We start from the raw sequence: 19,908 nt of genomic DNA on the forward strand, positions 1-19,908 counted from the left end.
ATATATATACATTACTATATTGTGATGGCAGATCTGAATTTTCAGTAGTCATTACTCCACTCTTCAGTGTCACATGATAGTTCAGAAATTATTCTAATATGCTGATTTGGTGTTCAAGAAACCCTTCAATGTTAAAACCAGCTTACATGTACTATTTTTGTGGAAACCATGATATATTTTTCAGAATTCAACATTCTTTGTTGAATAGAAAGTTAAAAAGAACATGATTTATTTTGTAAATCTTTTGTAACATTATAAATGTCTTTACTGTCTTTTTGATAAATTGAATGAATCCTTAACTGAATACAAGTATTCATTTATTTAAGAAAATCTTACTGACCCCAAGTTTTTGAACAGTAATGTATTTATTGTGCATATATAGGCCTGGTTTCACAGACAGGGCTTAGGTTAAACCAGGATTAGGCCATAGTTTAATTAGGACATTTAAGTGTAATAATAATAACATTATCCATGTGCAAATCAATAGTACTAACATATTTTAAGCTATGTCCGTGCAAGTTTCTTTCAGGTAAAACAGACTTTCGGAAGCCCAAACGTCTTTGTTGCATCCCAAACGCATGGAGGTGAAAAAAACAACGTTTCAGGCGGTCGCGCACCGGACGAGAAGTGCAGCGTCGCGCCACATCTTTGGTCTCGCGCCACGTCTTTGGTTTCAACCAAGCGTTCTAACCACAACCTCACCCCTCCCCGCCCCACAACCATTTGAATTTCTGTAGGCGGGAATTCTTTGTAATGATATTCTAATGGGCCGCTTTGTGATATCACAAAGCCCGGAAAACAAACGCTGTAGTCCAAACGAGCCGTTCGTTGATTTTTAAAAAACAAAATATCTCCCTTTGGAGTGGACTTTGAGATTTGTAACTTTCTAGATCTTTTTTATGCCCAAACATACACACTACACACTGACTAAAATTAAAAAAGTGAAAAAGCATAATAGGACCCCTTTAAATATTTCTGGAAAAAGTATCTTATGCTCACCAAGGCTGCACTTATTTGTTCAAAAATACAATAAAACAGTATTGTGAAATATTATTACAATATAAAATAATGTTTAAAAAAAAAATTATATATATATATATATATATATATATATATATATATATATATATACATTACTATATTGTGATGGCAGATCTGAATTTTCAGTAGTCATTACTCCACTCTTCAGTGTCACATGATAGTTCAGAAATTATTCTAATATGCTGATTTGGTGTTCAAGAAACCCTTCAATGTTAAAACCAGCTTACATGTACTATTTTTGTGGAAACCATGATATATTTTTCAGAATTCAACATTCTTTGTTGAATAGAAAGTTAAAAAGAACATGATTTATTTTGTAAATCTTTTGTAACATTATAAATGTCTTTACTGTCTTTTTGATAAATTGAATGAATCCTTAACTGAATACAAGTATTCATTTATTTAAGAAAATCTTACTGACCCCAAGTTTTTGAACAGTAATGTATTTATTGTGCATATATAGGCCTGGTTTCACAGACAGGGCTTAGGTTAAACCAGGATTAGGCCATAGTTTAATTAGGACATTTAAGTGTAATAATAATAACATTATCCATGTGCAAATCAATAGTACTAACATATTTTAAGCTATGTCCGTGCAAGTTTCTTTCAGGTAAAACAGCACAGACATGCACTTTAGTCTAGGACTAGGCTTAAGCCTTGTCTGTGAAACCGAGGAATAGTGCCTTATAAATTGAAAAATTTGTACTAAAATGAAAATCTTACAGAATTTGTACTATTTAGATATATACAATCTACATCAAAACTAGGACTTCTCAAATGTATCCTATTAAAATTAATCAAAAGTTTCTTCTTAAATAATACAGGAACTAATCAGGTTTGTATATATACTGTATATATATACAGTATATAAATATATATACATATTTATATATAAATAAACACACAGATTCAAACAAATTGGTGTTCAACAATGTGAGATGCCATAAACCTAAGCACATTTTCACACGCTGAAGGGGTTGAATCTTACAAATTTTCCTGCGAATATATTCTCTTTTCCATGTGGGTAAATACACTGATTGTTACACTTGACTATTAAATGTGGACACATTTAATATGGTCTGTACGGTATTATATAACTCTGCTGTTGTTAAAATTCTCACTGCGAAACTTACCATGCAGAAATGCATGACACCTTTTAAAATAAATGTCTCTAAATGTGTTTGGGGAGCATACTGAACCAAATCATGAATATATGGCATTGGTGTGCAGTATTTAAAATAAATTATCTGGTATTACTACTTATTAAATGAAAGGTAGGTGTTGCAAAATGTGCTTGCGTCTGAAAGAGCTTCATGAAAATGTAATATCAATAATGAAAGATTGATGGGGGCACACTCCTAATATGTAATATCCTCTTAAGCTTTTTACTACCTTGACATCGCCACCACCTGGTTCATGGCCTACATTGTCCATTGATCCCACTTTGGACTTGGCCTTGACGTTAACCTTATGGGATTCAATCTTCACATCACCACCACCTGAGAGAGATCAATCATGATTCATGTGGATATTTATTGCACGCACTCACAATGAGACTGCATTTACAGTAATAGGCAACATTCAAATTGATCCATCCCCAACCTGGCTTGTGCTTTATGTTGCCCTTGGATCCACATTTAGAGGTAACTTTGCTCAAGTCAACCTTTTTATTTAAAATCTGAACCTGGAGACCAAGAGGAAAGACTCTTGTTAGACTAAAGTGTATTTTGTTTCTGATAATGGATGTCTAAAGAGAAAAGAACATTTGAGTCACATACAGTATAAGTGGCTCATTGCTGCTATAAGCGTCATATAATGAAATGAGTCAACACATTTTTATATAAGAGAGTTGTTAAGCCAATATGAAACTGTACACTTACATTTCCTCCGCCAGGAACATGCTTGATATTGTCCTTGGAGCCACATCGGGAGGTGACATGGCTGAAGTCCAGCTTTTTGTGGACTATCTGAACCTAAACACAGCACAACAGCACAGAGGACACATGGACATAGGTTATTCTACAGGTACACGTGCAAAACAGACCGACACAAGTGTGTTAAACAATGTTGTACTATAGTAAATTAAAAGTAAACACTGAAAATACAAAATCATAATGTTCATGTCAAGTAGCGTTGAATGATCATGCTACTCATTTATTTGCAGCAAACAGTTATTTCCCCACTCTTGCATTTGAAGAAGTAAGTTGATTCCTGAAAATTTTTTGTGACAGCCATATTAGATTCAAATGTTCATTTTCTGTTGTGCAGTTTGGTGCAGGATTTGTTTGTGTGACTCATATATTTGTTCGGACAGAGTAACAGCAAGCCAGGAACACTCTGTCTGACTCAGAGTGTGGTTTTCACAGCCTAAAGCTCGCTTTATTGCGTTAATCTCAGGTAATGCCTAAACACTCGAGGGGGCTACAGTCTAACTCTGTTTTATTTGACCTGCAGTGACAGACCACTCCAGGAAAAGCAAATGTAATTTGGAGTTAACTGCAATACTGCATAGCTCAAAGGCTGTGCTGAAAACTGATGAATTTCCTGAAAACAATAACATGACCATGATGATTCTTTGAGCAGCAAAAGGAACACCAGTAGCACTAAAGTCTACTTAGTTATTAACATGCAAAGTGTGGTTAAACAATATCCATGGAACTGCATACATAATAGAGTAGCAGATAAACAGAGGCACAATTTCTCAAAACACACATCTGACATTGTGAAACAACAGGAGGCTGTGGGTGATCTTGGGGTTGAAAACACAGTAATTTTAAATGCAATGAAAACAGTTTTTAAACATCTGCCAATAATCTAGATGTTGAGCAAGACAATAATATAATATAATGAAATATAATATATAATTATAGTTAATTAGAGACATTTTTGTCTTTATTATGTGTAAGAATATTTTGAAAAGAAATGTACTCGATTTTTAATTTCATGCTATATTAAGTTCCCCAAGAATAGCCACAGTCTCCTGTGTGGAAAGCTGCAAGAAAGGTGATATATATAGCACATATTATATGCGTAGTGGAAAAGCATCTTTTCCTTAAAAGCAAAAGCAAAAGCAAGAGTGCAAATATTACAATCCATTGTAAGGTAAGAAATTAATTGCACTCCAGAGTGTTGATACTACTGCTGAGTCCGTACAACATACAGTTATGCTATTTTTGGATGGACGTGGTTAGTGCAGAACTTAAAAACAAAAACACAATGACAATTAACTGGTAACAATGGTAAACCAGACACAGAATTCTTTGGTGTTAAATCCACAGAAGACATTCAAAGACCAGGCTGCATTGCTCTAACAACATTCTCTAACAGATGTGGATATGTTTATATACAACAACAACAACCGTGCCTGCATGTTTCCTTATCATTCAGAAAACCATTTGAACCTAATTTTTGTACACAAATTCTCTGTCTTTAAGTGTTTAGTGATTCTGTGTACGTTTGTAAAAATGTGGGTTGCATAAACAAGCTTTTACAGGATCTAATGATCTTTGGAAAGACAGCGAAAGTAAGAGCAGGAGACAGAGTGATACTGAGGCAGTGAGTCAGGGAGATGTCATTGGGAGGGACTCACTTTGCTCTGGCTGGTCTTTGGCAGAGCATCGGTCTTGCCCTGGGCTGCAGAGACCTGAGGAGACAAGCACCCCTTTAGTCAGTGCAGTGCAGGGAGGAGGTACAGAAAGCCCAGGGTCGAAGGTCTCAGAGAGGGAAGTATAGGATATACCACAATAAGTGATTAAGTATGCTAAGTTTACTTTCAAATTTGAAAGAATCACCTGAGAGTTTCTGTGTCATTAGTTGCACAAGGGGAAAATAGAGTATTTAACTGTGTGTCTGTTCTATTAACTACAAAGCCAATTGAAACTTAAGGGATAGCTCACTGCTCACTCAACAATGAAATTTCTGGCATCATTTACTCGTTCCAAACCTGTATGACTTTCTCTTTTTACTATGGAACAAAAAATTATATTTTAAAAACTGTCTTGGTGTTTTTTTTTTAATCCATACAATAAAACTCAATGTTGTTTTGGAGCTTCATTATACTGGCAAAAACATTCATCAAAATATTTTTTGTGTTGCACAGAAGACAGAAAGTCAAACAGGTTTAGACCAAAAAGAGAGTGAGTAAATGATGGCAAAAATTTCAGTTCTAGGTGAACTATTCATTTAAATATTAATGAAAGAGAAAAACCCAGCGAGTAAACATCATTGATGGAGGGTTTCATAAAAAGACATTTTAATTTAAATGATGCATTGTGGCCTTTTTTTGACAGTCCCCATCTGAATTACAGATGGTGTAAATATGGAAACAGCCAGTCCTAATGCACGGTGTTCTCTAGATCTTCCCTGAAAAGTGAAAAACCTTCCGGGTGTCCTGTTACACACGGTATTTTTTATTTATACGGGATGGGGAAGGATAGGTGGCTGGGAGACGGCTATAGAAGACAGACAAATAAATTCTACAGATTCAGCAATAAAAAAGTGAGAGCTTTGTTTTCCATTGGCTGGAGGATGTCAATCACAGCACATTGTTGAAAGCTGTGCATCCATGAGCTCAGTCAAAACTGACAGTATCTTAGAGTATCTCAGGATCAATCCAATGAATAATGGCATTTACATTGACCAGCAGCGACATGAGATGTACGTATGAGAAGCAACTATAACAGAATTAGAGATTTCATAATGTGTTTAATAGCAGCAATAGTGCAGAACATGAGCTTATGATCATGTGTTGCCAAATAATGCATCAAATTGAATCTAAGTCTGTAAACAAATGAGGTTGAGTGCAATATCTATGCGTGTCTCTAAAGCCCAAATTATTTCATTCCTTGCACACATGCAAATTCTCCTGGTTCTCTCTTGACCAGTCAACTCACCTTGCCTCCTCCAGGCTGGTACTTCATGTTATTGGTGGAACCAATCTTGGAGCGCACATTTTTTAGATCCGGCAGTGGTGCGTTTGTGGGCCGGATGTTTCGGGGGGCTCGCGGTACAGGAGGCTTCCTCTCTAGGGGAGTCTGCTTGGGTACGGGGGGTTTGGTGATGCGGGAGGTACGAGAGGTCGGGGTCCCATTGGTGGCTGCCATACTGGTGACAGAGGGTGCTGTGCGAGTTGTCCCTGGAGTTGTTTTAACAGCAAAACAAAATGCAAGTTACTGTAGCAGTAAACAGCAGAATACAGGAGATTTAATACAGTATGCATGAGAGATCACGGACAGATAAATCTTGTTGTCATTGACCTCATGAATGTTTCTTCTTCCTAAGTCACCAGAAAAGTGCCAAGACCTCATCTGAGTGACAAGGTTTTCGGCTCTTATGTACACAGAGATGTAGAGAGGAGTTGAAGGCTCTATCATTGCGATGTTTTGAGTAAGTCTATCCCTGACTATGTCAGCAGCTTCAGATTTGATGACTAACAAATGCTGTAGTCAGTGTGTATTAGCTCAGAACTGCTGTGTTTTCAGGAAAGAGTAGAGGTAAACTTCTCACCCTGCTCTTTAAGCCTCCATCAAATCAGCATTCAGTAACAGCTACAGACAAGTAAGCACCTTTATTTGTGCATAAGCACCTCTGCTGACCACTGTAAAGAGGATCTCTCCAATCTTGAATCTGTTGGACTTTTGGTTTATTTATCCAGAATTGGTTTAATTTCATTTAATGGTTGTTATTCAAGTCTCTGCTAATTGAAATGTTTGTCTTTCTTAATATTTTGATGGTTTGTAGTATATTGGAAAAAAAGATATTTGAATGCACAGTTAAACTCATTTTATATTACATCCAGTCACATAGCCTTAAATGGTATACTGATTCATATATTACACATAAAAATGGTGAGAGCTTTTGAAAATCACAAGTTCCAATTTTACGGTCTGTCCTAAAGCAACTTCTGGAAATTAAAATGCATAGGAATTTATTACTCTACCGTGAAATATAGTTTTGTTTACATTGTACAACACGGCTATAATAAGCTGAGAAACAAGCAGTCACTGAATTGTCCAGTGCAAGTGCAATTATAGCTAAACAAGAACTATTTTCTATATATTTTACCAACTCATATTTTGATAGCAATTAAACCAAAGCAATCTGATACAATTTTTATACTGTATGTAACTATCACTGCCAGGATGTAGTAGCAAATGTAATATACCATGTGTAATTTATAACAATGTCTATTTCTAACAGTATGTAAAATATTTCTCTCGATAAGAAAATCGCTTTATTCTCACCTGGTGTTGTCTTTGCACTTGTCTTTTTCACCTCTCCTGCTTGGCTTTCAATCTTTGTAGCTGTGAAAGACATAATCAAATTAAATAAATTTAAATGTCATAACATCATTATCCTGATTTTAAATAATCAGTGAATGCTTAACCTGAGCTCCTACAGAAATGGTAGTGCCATGATAGGAATCAAAATGAGGCTGTGAGGGACAGAATTGCAATGCACTGTTGGATTGTACTGTTGTTTAGCAACTTGCCAGTTGTTTCACTGAAGAAACACCTTTACAAAATCTTTCAGTAGACAAAAAGTAAAAAAAAAAAAGTAAAAAAAAAAATGATTTATGGTCTAGGACCTTTATACTATGCATGTAATTATAAAGACTGTAAGTTTATGCCTCATATTCATCATTGTAAAATTCAATATGCCATCTATCCTGACTGAGTTCTATATGACGGAACAACTCACCAGAGGAGCGTCGGGCAGAGGTGGTAGTTGGGGTGTTAGTGCCGTTTTTAGAGTTTGTAGCAGATGCAGCTTTAGCCTTTGGCACTGGAGAGCGACCCTGGGTTGCTGTTTCAGAAGACTGAAGAATACAATAATTCATCAGCAGGCTGAACGACCAGGGGAAATCAGTTGAAGTCAAGAAGTTGATTAGATGAGTTGCATACATAGGGTGGCTTAATGCTTCAGAGTGATTGATCAATTAAGGCAGAGTTTGACTACTTGAAATCTTGACAAAAGCAATGTTCCATCACATGACCCAGATGAAAGTTCTGATCATTACCTTGATCACCAACCTAAAATAAATTCTATAATTAAAATAAATTCATTGTTTCCGAGCTAAAATGTAAGGCATATATTAATTTACTACTATTATTATACTATATTTTTTCTAATAATAATACAAATCTAAAATCTCAATTACCTAAAGGACAAAAAAATTCCCCTAAATGAAAAATCACCCATACAGAAAATGAGCAGAGAAAGATGACACTAAATAAAAAGGTGAGTGATCTGAATTATAGATTCATAATCCACAAGCTCCATGCATGAAAGTTAGAGGAAAAGTAATTTAGAACCTGATCACAACAGAGAGGCATATACTTAGTCCTGTCAAATTAATTGATTAATTGTCCTTGCGAAAAATTTAAGAGGCAGAACAAAACTGCACCATATATTTGATCCAAAGCCTAAAAACATGTCTCTCTTATGGGATTTTGCTGGTGGTAGAACATTTTGAGTTGACAATGACACATGGGCTGGAAGAGAGATGGGCACCAAAGAAAGTCACAAATGGTCTCCCCTGTGGATTGTAGGCCGGGTGCCAAACCACAGATGAGGGAAATGGCATTAACTCACCTTGGCCTTAGTCTCAAAAGTAGTTGAGATGGTGGGGGTTTTCTTGGTGCCAGCAGTGGGGGTTGTTGCCTTGGGCACAGGGCTTTTTTTATTGGCAGAGTTGGTGGTGGGAGATGTGCGTTTGGTGGCGCCTGCACTGTCTCCAGTGGACAGCGAGGTTGGTCTTGCTGAGCTTTGTTTGGTTGACCCAACTGAAGGCTATATGCATGTATTTGCAAAAAGCACAAAGGAAAAACTAGATGCAAACATGGGAGCATGATAAAAACAAATTGTTCATAAATCATAAGTTGTGAGTTTAGGTAACTGATCTCTATTCTTAATAAAGATGGAAAAATGAGAGCAAACACCTCTTCTTCTCAAATGCGGCAGTTTAAATAAAAGCATATTAAATTAATGAAGTTTTTCAGACTTACCTTGGCCTTACTATCTGGACTGGACGTGGACACCTCCTTGCTCCCATTAGCTGTTGGAGACTTAGCAGGTCTTTTAGCAGCCATCGCATTCTTCTCAGCTTTGGCTGTCTTGTCCACTTTTTCTCCCTTGTCTTTCTTCTCCTCTTTCTCCTTGTTTGTCTTCTCAGGTTTGTCTACTTTCTCAACCTTCTTGTTTTTTTCAGCTTTATTGTCCTGTTTCTCCTCTTTCTCGACTTTCTTCTCATCTTTGATGATCTTCTCACTCTTCTGAGTCTTATCCACACTGTCTGTTTTCTTTGTGATCTCATCTTTCTTGCCCAGGTGATCAATCTTCTCCATCTTCTCAGGCTTGTCTTGCTTCTCAATTATGTTGATGTTTTCCATTTTCTCTTTGGCTGTCTTATCTTTCACTTTAAAAACACAAATGTGAAATTCCCATATTTAATCATGCAAATGTGTATTTACAATTATTTTCTTTATCATTGTCATTATGATCATTAAAATGCATGTTTGTTCACACAAGGCTTGTGGTTGTAGCTTGTTTTAATATCCAAGATGTTTTGGGGACACACATTAACAGTAAACTACAATTTATGTCTCAGTCTCAGAACATTCTGATAATAAGAATGAGAGTAGAAGAGCATGAGCGGTCATGGAAAAGGGCACAGAAAGTGACAGTGCCTTGAGCGGACAGACAGAAAAGCACATTGTCAGCCTGGATGCCTTATGTAACTTGGCACCATTTTCCCCACAAAGTGAAAAATCAATGGCCAATGGAAGACCAAAACACCAAAAAACCGTGTGTGAGAGAGAGAGAGAGAGAGAGAGAGAGAGAGAAAACGACAAAGAAATAAAGGACAAAAGAGTACACTGTTACTGAGTACACAGGGTGAAAAATACTCATTGAAAGAAATGACGGGCCAACATGTCTAAAACATCCAGTTTATCATTGTTACTTTTTTTTTCTTTTTTTGACCAAATTTAGTAAAGTATATATATATATATATTTTTTTTTTACACTGTGACGACCTTATTATTTTGTTATATTGATATGAAGAAGAAATAGAAGTATTTTTGAATGAAATTAAATAGATTTTTTAAGGTCTGTTTTGTCCTCTTTACCAGGTCTTTTCCAACCTAAAATCAGATAGATTCTGTGACACTTTTTATTAACATTCACAAAGTTAGAAATTTGTTAATAGTTGTCATGAACATTTAGTATGTTTTCAGTAGGGTGCCGTCAGAGACCCTGGATGAAAACCATAACCCTAAATCATCCTCTGAAGCTCTTCGCATCGTTACAGATGGATAAATGGACGGTAATATGCCAAAGTGTATACGTGTGAAACGTGGGCTCATCTCAGTACAGTAAAAGCTAATTATGACAAAAGGACATCCAAAAGGTTACTCCAAAAGGTTACTCTCTTGATATTTTTGTGTATCCCTGCAGGCGGCCAGTGGCACACACAGCAAATCTTATCCATTTTTCTGTCTATTCATACTTGTATCTATAACCTCTGCATCTGGCAATTTGTCTTCATCAGGTGTGTTAATACACAGAAATGCCTGCACACACACACAATACCATCTGCTGGAGCATTTGAGGAAACAAAATCAAAATACACTACCATTCAAATGTTTAAGGTCAGTAAGATTAAAAAAATTATAAAATAACAATACTTTTATTCAGCAAGGACACATTTTTACATGTTATAAACAATTTCTACTTCAAATAAATGTTCTTTTGAACTGTATATTTTAAAAGAATGCTGAAAAAATTTACCATTTTCACAAAACTATTAGGCTGTTTTCTACATTGATATTAAAGAAATGTTTCTTGAGCACCAATTCAGCATATTAGAATAATGTTTGAAGAATCATATGACACTGAAGACTGGAGTAATGGCTTTGCCATAACAGGAATACATTACATTTTAAAATATATTGAAATAGAACAATGCTATTTCAAATTGTATTAATACTTCACAATATTACTGTTCCTATTGTACTGTCTTGTTGAACATAAGTGGCATATTTCAAAAATATTTAAAAAATCTTAGGACCCCAAACTTTTGAATGGTTGTGTGTCTGTTCAGCTCTGTCACACAATACAGTACAGTATAATATATACAGATAAACTGAATTACATCAGTTGGTGCAAGGACATAAGTACACAAAATGCTATGCAAGAACCAGAAATCTAGAGATCCACCATACTTTAAACAGATCCCAATCCTACATCACACCACAGAGATCACAGCAGCTAGTCTCACCTACCATTACAGACACCTTTAGGCTGAATGTCAGGGGATGAAACCACATTTCCACTTCCCGATGGCTTTGGCGGTAACTGTATCCTTTGAGAACGCTGTGGCACACCAGCAGGCTGTTCTTTATATGTAGTCGGGGCTGATGGGATACTCATGGATGGCAGAACACTCTGTTTGTCCTCTACGGTGAAATATTTGATGGCGTTCTGGGGTGGCGGCACATCCTTGCCTGGATATTTATCAGGCAGCTGAAGGCTAGCAGGCACTGTCAAGTGGGTACTGTCTGACATTGTGCGCTGGACTACTCGGTTCTGTTGCATGGGGGGTGACATGGGTGGGCGTGTTTCCGTTTTGCCCTCAACTTCGCCCTCCACATAGCTGTCATTCACCATGCCAATCACGCAATAATTCGGCGCGAGGCCTGTTTTCGAGATGCTGGAGGGTGGATCCCAACCTCTGTCTGAATATGTCAAGATGCCACTCCTTGGTGAAGGTCCTGATGTCACCCCATTGGTGGAAAGGTCTTTCCCTGAAGATGCGGGAGATGGAGAGGACGAGACACTTGTGGGACTTTCTGCTGCACTGCCCAAATTCTTCCCACCCCTGCTGCTCTGGTGACTGGTTACCCATTGGTCGGCCTCCTGGCTGAGTGCTGTCGATTTGGTGGAAAGGTCCTGCTTGTCATCCTCTAACAGTCTGGAGGATTGCAGACTGCCTGGCTGCCCCTGCTGCCAGTTCCAGCCCTGGGCAGCTGTTAACGATGCCAAGCCTGGCATGGAGGGTGGCACGGAGCACAGATCTCTGCACTCTGAGCGCTGGGATGACATACTTACAGTCCTTGTCTCTCTAGATATATTTGTTCTGTATCAAGGTGTCTATCCGTCAGTGTACGGCATTGATTTAGATGAGTAAGTCTATAGTGCTGGTCTCTAAACCTCCCTCAATGCCGAGGCTGAGATGACTCTGCGTCTCTCTCCCAATTCCCCCTCCTCTCTCTCGTTCTCTCTCTCACCCTAATTCTGTCCGCACATTCCTTCCAAGTCTTCGATCACGTGATCACGCGAACCGCGTCCTTATTGGATGCTCCGGACTGAAAACCCTTGCTTTTAGCATCCAGTGTGTTTATAAATATCCCTTTCTCTATCTCACTCACACATTGTCTTGTTTGGTGCTCAGAATGCTCTAGCAGACGCAAGCATGCACCTTTACCCTTAGCGGTGGTGACGGAGGATGTCATCATTACCTGGTCCTCAGGTGCTATCTCTCTCACTCAACACAATAACATCAGTATCAGTCACATTTGGAGCAATCAGCTGAACCATTATATTCCTCCGTCTCTCACATATGAGGTTGATGGAAGTGTGACCTCTGTTGTTTACTGTGCCTTTCCTTCTCTAGAGTGTTCTTATGAGAGTGTGTTAAAAGTATAGTTCACCCAAAAATGACAAGTCTATCATCATTTACTCACCCTTGTATATTTTGTATTTTTTTTATTTATAAACCTGTTAAGACTTTCTTCCTCCTGTGGAAAACAAAGTTATTCTGAAGAATGCTTCAACTGTCCGATTTAATGGAAGTCTTTGGAGTACAAAACCACTTTGGATGCCATTTACTTTTTTTGTAAGGGAAAAAAAACGTATTCTTCAGAATATCTTATTTTGTGTTCCACATCAGAAAGAAATAATTTTTGGAATATCAGGATTTGTCCAAGAGTTGAAACATATCACCACAGTGAGGACTGTAAATGCATGCACAGACCAGCAATAGCAATCATATTTCAAGCTCAAATGTGACTGTACCAATGCCTTAGTTGATGTTTTTATGCAGTGGTCTTTAAATGGTGGTTGGCGACCCACAATTGGTCTGTTCTGATAGGATTGTGGACGGCAGAGAAAAACAATGGTAAATGCAAATAATATAATGGAACTACATCAAAAAAAAAGAGAAAACACCCTTGATATTTTTTGTTCATGATTTCAAAAGGTGTGTATCCAATCAAATTTCAAAGTATTTACCAGTCAAGCCAGTCAAACTAGACCAATGCCAACATAGACAAGTAGCAGACATGTCCTCATCCTTAAACACCATGAACAACACAAGGAAAAAGCGACCCAAAATAGCCATCTGTTTGCTTGCAATGGATTAACATGTTTTGTGCAGATCACAATGTATTTGTGGCTTGAATTAAAAAAAAAAAACTAAAAAAAAAACTTTTCTTACACTCAAGCAGATAAATCAGATGTCAGACACTATCCCTTCAAAAAAAAAAAAAATCCTCTCCCTCCAGCCATAAGTCCCATTCCAGTTCAGCCATATCCTCTCACTGTCTTCTGTTTTTGAGAAATGAAGGTTTTTATGGTGACACACACCTGATGATCATATCAAGGAAGACAATTATTCATGAATCATTAAACATAAATAAGCTGAGCTACATAAATTACTTCCACAATCCGTCACAACAGCGGAGTTCTGCATTATTCAGCACTTTACAGTATGTATCTGCACAGAAATAGCACATACATTTAAACCTCTATATTAGGTAACCTACAAACCAGTTAATTACAGGCATCCTAACATGAAAAATGTGAGCAGTAAAAAACGTGGTTTTAAAATTATATCAGGGACACCGCAAAACCTGTATTACATCTTACTTGTCTGGCTCCCACTGCATACGCCCTTCCAGACTTGAGCAGAGGCATGTGATGACATAATTCATGTGTAGTCTGATTGGCTCAGGCACCTTAATTAGAGTGAACTTCCCACACACACAAAGTACAATGCATCAGCTGCAGTGGCCTTCCAGGCCAGTGACAGATATAAAATAAGTATTTTCTCTCTGACCGTCTCATTGCTATAATGAGCCAGATTCTTGTGAATGGACATGTCAGATGTATTTTACTGTTTACATTCCTCTAAGAACACACTGCACCACATCATATGGTTCAATATACAGAGGATATTGAAACTTCCTGTCACTTCATTCCATTTCTTAGTGCATTTTCATCTTGGTTTCATCTTGGTTTCGATTGGTTGTCGATATAATATTTTTTGTTGTCATTATGTGACATTTAGACAATAAATGAATGCATCTGACATGGGCATATACAGTATTGCCATTGTATTCTATTAAATGTTATTATATTATTAATCATATTAAAATGCATCTACATTACAATCAATTTAATTTAAGTATCATGATGACCATAAATAGAGCATTCGGACAAATGAAGCAATTTTATGCCAGTGCATAAATATAAAAATATCTGTACACCATCATTAAACTATCACAATATTCTTTTCAGTAATAAAAACACAGCATAAGAAATGCATTTTAACACATTTAGCGTGGGGTAGAAGATGCATGCTCATTGAGTAATCGGGAAGCTGTGTCACAGAGTTTCTATTTCTGGAACATATCCTACAGTTACACCCTAGCTTGTTCTTTGGCAGGTCCTATTCGCTGCATCACCAAGGAAACCGCCTCCCATATCCATGGTAACAGTCTCCCCGTCAATGCAGCTGCTGATATTAGGATCCTCTGTGGTCGGGAGAGGAAGTGAATGAGCAAGGGCAAGAAAGGACGAGAAGGCTGATGCGAGTAAAGGGAAGGAACAATGGGCCAAGAAGAGCAACTTCTATTTCTGCATTTAAAAGACTGAAATCCAGAGAAGAACAAGTGTTGTGACAAAAACTAGAAGAATAGCTAGATGAATAAACCTGATCAGCTGAAACCAGCTTAAAGTCCTTACATCATTCAAGACGTGATTTGGGATCTCTGTGTTAGCTTTTGGTCCAAAGCTACCACCCAGTACTCAATATCCCCTACCAGAGTGCAGCACCTTTCAAACGCCTCTGAACACACCCTAATCACTCGCTATAAAAAGAACAACACTATGAGTCTTATATAATGGCGAACGGCACAGCCATCAATTTTACATGAGCTGCTGCAAGAGGATGGGAGAGATAGGAGGAGATGTGTGTGTTTCTGTGTGTGTGTGTGTGTGTGTGAGAGAGAGTGAGAGAGAGATGAAAGCCACAATAATACTATAGGGAGTATGAATTCAACCTATAAATATCACCAACTAAAAATAACTAATCTTAAATATTCTGTTCTTGACTCAATTGTTTACTTGATTAGATAAACAATCTAGTAAATGGAAATCTGTAAGCTTTTTCACCCAAGCCAAACTAAATTAATCTAATTTGTCAAATTCATTATCAGAGATTAGTGAGAATGCTTGGCAACACCCATATCCACCTTATTCTTCGATGCGGAAGTAAGCCTATGGGCCAGACTTCCGGTTCATTAGCCGCTATAGGGAAATAATGAGAAGATTTACAACGTGCAGTAAACGGTAAAACTATTTGCACTACAAACCAGTGTGTTCGTAATTAAGATGATACATTAATATAATATGGTAAGACACCAATCTGCAATATCAAGTAGCAAAACGTGCTGTTTTATACAGCTAAAAATAGCTGGACGCAGATGAGACCGAAAGACAGACACATAAAATTTACAAATGGCCGCGCCCGCTCTAACAGGAAAAATAAGGTGGATAAAGGCTTTGAAAAGAAAACATTATACACTGTAGCCTTACTGACAAACATTAAGTTCGGGTGATTAAGGGATTGAACTATGCTTAGAAAAAATTATGTTCTCAATTATTTGTTTTAAGATCTCCAATAGGGATGGATGTTATGGTTAAAAACAGATAAATCACTGAGACTGAAATGGTATAGTATATGGTTTATCCATTCAGCCGATCTCCGGGTCTGGCGGTAGCACTTTTAGCTGTAGAGTAGCATAGAATAGATCATTGAATCTGATTAGACCGTTAGCATCTCGCTCCAAAATGACCAAAGAGTTTCGATATTTATCCTATTTAAAACTTGACTCTTCTGTAGTTACATCGTGTACTACGACTGACGGAAAATGAAAAGTTGCGATTTTCTAGGCCGATATGGCTTGGGAACTATACTCTCATTCCGGCGTAATAATCAAGGAACTTTGCTGCAGTGATATTACGCAGCGCCTGAAAATAGGCTTATTGGAAGTTACCTAGCTGGGACTATTTTCAGGCGCTGCATAATATCATTTTTGAGCGAGATGCTAACGGTCTAAGCAGATTCAATGATCTATGCTAAGCTACAGCTAAAAGTGCTACCGCCAGACCCGGAGATCGGCTGAATGGATTCGAAAACTGTAAAACTCAACTATTTAACTCTAGGGGAGTTGGAAAATGAGCCTATTTTCAAAAATAGTGGAGTGTTTCTTTAAATAAATGAAACATAAAACACAAAAATCTATCTTTTTAAATACTATAAGTGAATTTAGGCTTCTCAACATAATGTACAGTATTAAAATGGATATTCATTTTGAGATTTGATAAATATAGGGCTGCACGATAAATCACATGCGATATTTAACACGCATCTTGTCAGAAAGCCGGTTCTGTAATCAGCGGTAAATCTCCATCACCTGCGGGCTTTCACATTGAGCAGCAGATGGAGATTTACCGCTGATTACAGAACCGGCTTTACTGATAAGATGCGCGTTAAATATCGCATGCGATTTATCGTGCGGCCCTAGATAAATATTACATTAAATAGTTATTTTATGTTTTTTAAAGAACTGTAAGTGAGCATTTGATAACAGCAAAGATAATCTAAACATATTAACGCCACATAAAAATAGCAAAAGTGCTGAATTAAATAACTCATGAAGTACTGATATATTGTGCATCCCCACTCTCCAAATATATCAAAAACGCTTTAACTCATAAAGTTCATAATGTATGTACTACACAAACAGGGGCTGTACCCACAATACACAATGAGATAATGAGATATTTTCTTACCTGGTTGATGTCCAGTGTTGTTCAAACAGTGATTAACATGAAAAGGAGAAGAAAAGAGCATCATTAACAGATACTTACAAAACTTTTTTTCTGCTAAAAATTAAAAAAGGTTAAATAAATCTAAAGATAACCATTTTAAAATCTGTGTGTAGCAGGTGAATTGGCAGACAGACCTCTAAATCTCATGAACATTGGATTGACAGTTTTGAACAAGACTAAAGCAGAATAAAGAGTCATATAGCATAAGATGGTGGGGAGTGACATACAGAAAGCTGTTCAGCCACAGAATGATTAGAAAATGTACAATACCACATAGACAGTTGACTAGTTGACACACATCTACAAGTCATGTGCATTTTGAGGGATGCTGTGACCAAGACAAATCGTACTGAAATCCAGGGGATGATAGACTAAAGAATAACAGTTAGTCGGCTGCAAGTCGTGATGCATAGCGATCAGTGTGTTATGATTGCATTGAAATGTTAAACATCTTTATTATAAGAATGGACTACATGCAGCAAATGTCCAAGCTATAGAGGACTGACACAAAGAAGGAAAGAAGGAAGGAAAGAAAGATAGATAGATAGATAGATAGATAGATAGATAGATAGATAGATAGATATGGAGTATTTAGTGTCTTACAGTATTTTCTGCTACAGAGATAGCTAAGCAGAGGAGGGCCCACTTCATTGAGCCATGCATTATGTAAATCATCTCCATACAGTCTTCATTATCACCAACCTTCCAGTAGGGGGGGCTGTGCCAGCGGGGGCTCCTGCTGCTTTGTTTGTGAAGGGATGAAAGGTGTAGCCTTGGGTTTTAAGCTCTCTGCAGTGCTGGGGGTAATTGTTGGGGAAGAGTGACTAAAAGCTGGTGCACTCTGACAGGCAGGGATGTCTGTGCCGATGGACAGTGGGCCAGTGGTCAGATCAGGAGCGGCCTCTGGGGCAGTGGTGTGAGGGATGGGAGTATTCACGGGGGTGCTGTGGGATGGGGGGCTTGCATCTGTGGTCTCTGCCTGCAGCACAGAGTCAAGGAACATAACAGTCTGAGTTGGACTGAGGGCAAAGGTTGACTTCTGGTCGGGATCATTTGGGTCAGTCTTTGAGTCCATGAGTAACAGATCTGAAGGGTGAATACCAGGCAACTCTAGGTTAGACTTATTGATATTGTCTTTAGTTGATTTATCCTTATTAAACATATCCCTATCAATCTCGTAAGTTGAGTCATCTATGGGATTCGCAGTGGAGTCTGGGCAATTCATGAATAAGGAAGTGTTTGCTTGCCCTGTCGGTTGGGGTCTGCATGCTTGGGTGCCCGTGAGGTGCAGAGGTTCAGGTGTGAGTGAGGGTGGTGCACTTCCTTGATCTATGTTAGCACTGGATGGGGGTTTTAAATCACCCAAATTAGGGCTGCTAAAGTCCATGTTCATTATGGTTGGAGGAGCACTCCAATCCTCCGGTAGCTTCATCCTGCTTTTACTCTTCTTGGCCTTGATACGTCCTCCCCCTCTTTCTTGGATCTCGCTTTCCCAAATGTCTTCGTCCCTACTAGGAGGTGAGGGGCAGCCGTGGTTGGAGCTTTCAGAAGGAGTCTCTTCTGAGTCAGGGGAACCAAGACTGTCCAGAAGGTCATACATTTCTTCCCTGTTCTTGCGTTTCTTCTTTTTTCGCTTCTGCTGCTTTCCGGTTCCTTTCTCTATGGACTTTTCCTCACCAGATGCTGCATCTTGACTTTGGAATCCCAAGGTGTCAGTATGACTCTGTTCTGCCTTGTTGGAAGCTCGGGACAGCTCCGTAGAGAGCATTTCCTCACCTGTCCAAGGGCTTCCCAAAACTTCTTTGTGTACAGAGAGGAAGAGGAAGTGTCACTGACTACCATACAAATTATCGGACAACAAAATTTGTTCATCTCCAACTCATAACAGCTATTAAGAGTCCAAAGAGACAATAGATCAGCTACCTATGAACCACTGATCACTTGCATCATATGGTGCGTTACACCAGAAGATGATATGAAGACATACAAAATTCACTATTAACTAATTCACAAATTCACAATGAACAGCATCATTCAGTGTGTAGTTCTAAAGAATTAGCATTAGCCATGGGTTCCCTTGGAAATTTCCATTGGGTTTTGGAGTAATTTTTTAATGATTAAAAGATCTCAGAGTAATGTTACTTGAGGAGGCTTTCACAGCAAGCTAAATATGCATGCTCCCCAATGTGTGGAAATTGCTGATGGTCCAGATTGCATTGTGTGAAATATTACGAGCAGAGACTAACACCTTATGAGCTTCCGATCCAGAAATTCAGCATAAGCAGTAACTTCATGTTTCAAATGCTAAAAATTGCAAAACAATTAATCAGATTTCCTTCAGAACTTGCCGGGCATTACAGACATGTCATGAAACATGGCTTCGGTAAAATTATCAGGTAAACTGTAAGGTGTGCAAGGGCTTTCGTTCTCTCAACTGCCAAAACTTGCATTGTGTACACCTGTCCTAAGTTGCCAGCAAGTTACTGACAGTGACTACAACAACAAGCATTTGACAAATTGGGTGTTGTATTTCCTATTTAACAACATGTTGCAACTTAAAGGGGGGGGGGGGGGGGGGGTCTAATGCTATTTCATGCATTCTGAGTTATTTACACAGTTAAAGAGCTGGATTCTCATGATAAACATGACCAAATAAAAAAAAATATTTGGACATATGACTGAGTATTTCTG

At 38.0% G+C, this 19,908-nt stretch overlaps 1 protein-coding gene across 6 annotated transcripts in view; it reads right to left on the reverse strand.

The window, feature by feature from the left end:
- Positions 1 to 19,908, reverse strand: part of map4l (microtubule associated protein 4 like) — a 39,450-nt gene that overhangs the window by 4,439 nt on the left and 15,103 nt on the right. The window contains exons 6-15 of one of the 6 annotated variants that reach the window (XM_016278342.1): positions 17,920 to 19,014; positions 9,048 to 9,457; positions 8,635 to 8,832; positions 7,741 to 7,858; positions 7,284 to 7,343; positions 5,934 to 6,190; positions 4,631 to 4,684; positions 2,922 to 3,014; positions 2,644 to 2,725; positions 2,434 to 2,540 (exon numbers count right to left, since the gene is read on the reverse strand). In XM_016278342.1, the coding sequence (XP_016133828.1) occupies positions 2,434 to 2,540; positions 2,644 to 2,725; positions 2,922 to 3,014; positions 4,631 to 4,684; positions 5,934 to 6,190; positions 7,284 to 7,343; positions 7,741 to 7,858; positions 8,635 to 8,832; positions 9,048 to 9,457; positions 17,920 to 19,014 (2,474 nt within the window). Of the gene's footprint in view, positions 1 to 2,433; positions 2,541 to 2,643; positions 2,726 to 2,921; positions 3,015 to 4,630; positions 4,685 to 5,933; positions 6,191 to 7,283; positions 7,344 to 7,740; positions 7,859 to 8,634; positions 8,833 to 9,047; positions 9,458 to 11,324; positions 12,281 to 17,919; positions 19,018 to 19,908 lie in introns of those variants that run through there. The other 5 variants (XM_016278343.1, XM_016278341.1, XM_016278345.1 and 2 more) reach the window with 5 other exon arrangements.

This window comes from Sinocyclocheilus grahami, unplaced genomic scaffold (genome assembly GCF_001515645.1).
Source record: "Sinocyclocheilus grahami isolate Dianchi unplaced genomic scaffold, SAMN03320097.WGS_v1.1 scaffold121.1, whole genome shotgun sequence".
Taxonomy (NCBI): Eukaryota; Metazoa; Chordata; class Actinopteri; order Cypriniformes; family Cyprinidae; genus Sinocyclocheilus; species Sinocyclocheilus grahami.